The sequence below is a fragment of the Micropterus dolomieu genome, linkage group LG22 (genome assembly GCF_021292245.1).
Source record: "Micropterus dolomieu isolate WLL.071019.BEF.003 ecotype Adirondacks linkage group LG22, ASM2129224v1, whole genome shotgun sequence".
NCBI lineage: Eukaryota > Metazoa > Chordata > Actinopteri > Centrarchiformes > Centrarchidae > Micropterus > Micropterus dolomieu.
In genome coordinates, this window is record NC_060171.1 from 3,047,877 (window position 1) to 3,051,178 (window position 3,302).

The 3,302-nt window shown below is 40.3% G+C and overlaps 2 protein-coding genes across 2 annotated transcripts in view; both read left to right on the top strand.

Annotated features, from left to right (window-relative positions):
• The window catches only part of LOC123961527 (E3 ubiquitin-protein ligase TRIM21-like), a 10,084-nt gene extending 8,856 nt beyond the window's left edge, over positions 1-1,228 (top strand). Inside the window, exon 3 of the mRNA XM_046036997.1 lies at positions 9-1,228. Within this exon, the coding sequence (XP_045892953.1) occupies positions 9-1,228 (1,220 nt within the window). The remainder of the gene's footprint in view (positions 1-8) is intronic.
• A 1,653-nt stretch (positions 1,229-2,881) lies between these two features.
• LOC123961529 (zinc finger protein RFP-like) overlaps positions 2,882-3,302 on the top strand; it is a 1,784-nt gene continuing 1,363 nt past the window's right edge. Inside the window, exon 1 of the mRNA XM_046036998.1 lies at positions 2,882-2,893. Coding sequence (XP_045892954.1) covers positions 2,882-2,893 — 12 coding nt within the window. The remainder of the gene's footprint in view (positions 2,894-3,302) is intronic.

The following is a 3,302-nucleotide window of genomic DNA, read 5'->3' on the forward strand; positions in this document are numbered from 1 at the left end:
CCTGGAAGGCAGGATGTGTACGAAGCACGATAAACTGCTGGAGCTGTTCTGTAAGACCGACCAGATGTGTGTCTGCATGCTCTGCACTGTTTTAGACCACAAGACACATGATGTTGTTCCTCTGAAAGAAGAATATGAAGGAAAGAAGGCCGAGCTGGGGAAGACAGAGGCTGAAACTCAGCAGATGATCCAGAAGAGACGACTGAAGATTCAGGAGATCAAACGCTCAGTGGAGCTCAGTAAGGAAGATGCAGACAGAGAGATAGCAGGTGGTGTTCAGGTCTTCAGCGCTCTGAAGGAGTCTGTTGAGAGAAGCCAGGCCGAGCTCATCGACACGATCAAAGAGAAGCAGAGAGAGACAGAGAAACAGGCTGAAGGCTTCATCAAAGAGCTGGAACAGGAAATCTCTGAGCTGAAGAAGAGAAGCTCTGAGGTGGAGCAGCTCTCACGCTCTGAAGACCTCCTCCACCTCCTCCAAAGATTCCCGTCCCTGAACGCTGCTCCACCCACCAAGGACTGGACAGAAGTCAGCGTCCGTCCACCTTCATATGAGGGGACTGTGAGGAGAGCTGTGAAGCAGCTGGAGGAGACGCTCAGTAAACAGATGAAGAAGCTGCTTGAGGCCGAGCTGAAGAGGGTCCAGCAGTATGCAGTGGATGTGACACTCGATCCTGATACAGCAAATCCTTGGCTCATCCTGTCTGATGATGAGAAACAAGTAAAGTGTGGTGATATAAAGAAGAATCTCTCAGACAATCCAGAGAGATTTGATACTTGTCCCTGTGTCTTAGCAAAGCAGAGTTTCTCTTCAGGAAGATTTTACTACGAGGTTCAGGTTAAAGGGAAGACTGACTGGGATTTAGGAGTGGCCAGAGAGTCGATCAACAGGAAGGGAATAATCACAACGACTTCTCAGGATGGTTTCTGGATGATATGGTTGAGGAATAAAAATGAGTACAAAGCGTGTGCAGACCCTCCAGTCCGTCTCTCTCTGAAGTCTCAGCCTGAGAAGGTGGGGGTGTTTGTGGATTATGAGGAGGGTCTGGTCTCCTTTTATGACGTTGATGCTGCAGCTCTTATCTGCTCCTTTACTGGCTGCTACTTCACTGAGAAACTCTACCCATTCTTTAGTCCTTGTAATAACGATGGTGGTAAAAACTCTTCCCCTCTGATCATCTCTCCTGTCAATCACACTGAGCAGAACAACCATTTGATTTTCTACATTTAATGTAATAAATGTATTTGTTGCTGATGTACTGTGTATAAATTCTTGTTTTCAGATTCTGATTAATGTGTTTTTTTTCTGTAAATATTTTTCTTTGATGTGTCGTGTCGCTAATTAAAACAGTACACCAATTTTACTGTTCTGATTGATTTTATCTAATGTCGTCTAATTTATTCTAATAACTGCATTACCTGCCTTCATACTGGCACAAATTACCGAAGAGCAGTTTATAAATTAGACAGAAGTCTTTTGCTTTTCTCTCTTTTTTCCTTTTAAATAAAAAAACAAATGAAATAAAGTTTTATTGTGTCTGATTTAGTTATTTTGTTTTTAATTGATATCAAAGCTGAAAAACAGCTGATGGTGTTTCTAATGACACCAAATTATCTTTAATTTCCTTTATATGGTGGTAGGCTTCTAGGTAGTTTTGGGACCTTTTAACTAGATCACATAATCTGCTTGTTTTTGAAGTTTGTAAGCCAGTAATTTTGTATATTTGCTTCCATTTTTGTTTAGTGAAAATCAGATTCCTTTGAATTTCTTGTGTTTATATTTCTTCAATCTTGTTTCTTTTCCTTATTTCTACTTTACTCTTAGGATCTAATGAGTTCTTATGTTCCATCTCTAGCTTTTTCAATCAACTTAAAGGTTTTTGAGTTTTTCTACTCTTTGTTTCTCAAGAAAAGATGTTATAGCAATCACCTTCCCTCTCATTACTGCTTTACAAGCATCCCAGAGTACAGAGTACCTCACCATTCTCATTATATTCTAAAGAATCTGTTATTTATTTTTCATTATTCATTTTGTTATTTATTTTGTGAAATGTTCGATCGTATGTTTATTCAGTATGCTAGAAATAAATCTTGGTTCCAAATTCTAACTTTTTAATTGTCTGATCATTGTTTATATAACAAGTGTAGATCTGCAGCAGATTCCATGACTGCAGGAGCACAATACGATCTAAGTCTAACAGAGAGAAGCCCATTAATCTGCTGCTGTGGCCCAATCAGAAGGATTCTCCATCTCAGTCTGAAACTCTTATTTTCCTCCTTCTAATGTAATCTGTGAGAAATCTTTCAGAGAGAGAAAAGCTGCACTTTGTAAGAACAGCAGTGAAGTGCAGAGGGATTAGTTGCTGTGATGGATCACAGACTGTATAGAACAGATACATAATGACATGGTTACAGTCACAACGACTCACTGGCAGAGGCAGGAAGTAACTAAGTACTTTTGTGGACGTGCAAAGATCAGGTTGCCATACCTTTTCCACTTCAACATCTAAGAGGAAATATTGTACATTTCACTGCACTTCATCTATAAGAGCCTAAAAGAGAAAACTGTAGCAAAGTGCATTTAGATATCTAACTAAGAGTTATTCATAAGTCAGACATTAATTAGGCCTATAAATGAATGTAACTTTGTTAACTGTGTTCAGAGTAAAGACAACCCACTGTGTGTGCAGTTAAACATGGTCAGAGTTTCACACATACAGATAATTCAGTGTAACACAGCAGCCATGAAGCTGAATGGTGGTTCTGGAAACACACGTTTGTAAATCCTGTCATTTGAGCCTGAACGCTGGTGGACAGCTGACTGTAGATACTTTACTGAACAATTACCAGAATCTAAATTCTGTTTTAGTGGCTTGACCATGAGATGGGGCTGCAGGTGTGTATTTTATTCTTATGAGAGAGAACGTCCTCACAAACACAGAACTAAAGGGACAGTTGAAGGGAATTTAGTTTGTTGGTCTGTATGTTGGTAAGAGCTGAGATTAAAAAGCAACAAGTGAGCAGGACGAGAAGGTTCAGGTCACATTGGTTCAGTTTTAGATCATCAGGACATTTTGTCTGGTCCTCACTTCCTGTTACTGTTGAGGTAAGAATCATGTTCAGGTTAGAGGTCCGCATCAAATGGAGAAGCACCTCAGCCCCTTCACATTTACACTGCTGCTGGTGGCATCGAGACGCAGACGTCTTCTTTAGTCAGAAAACATTTAGCTGAGTTAAAACCCAAAGTTTCCTCTTACAGCTTCATCAGGGGCCAAACAGGAAGGACACGCTGAAAACCTCTTTAT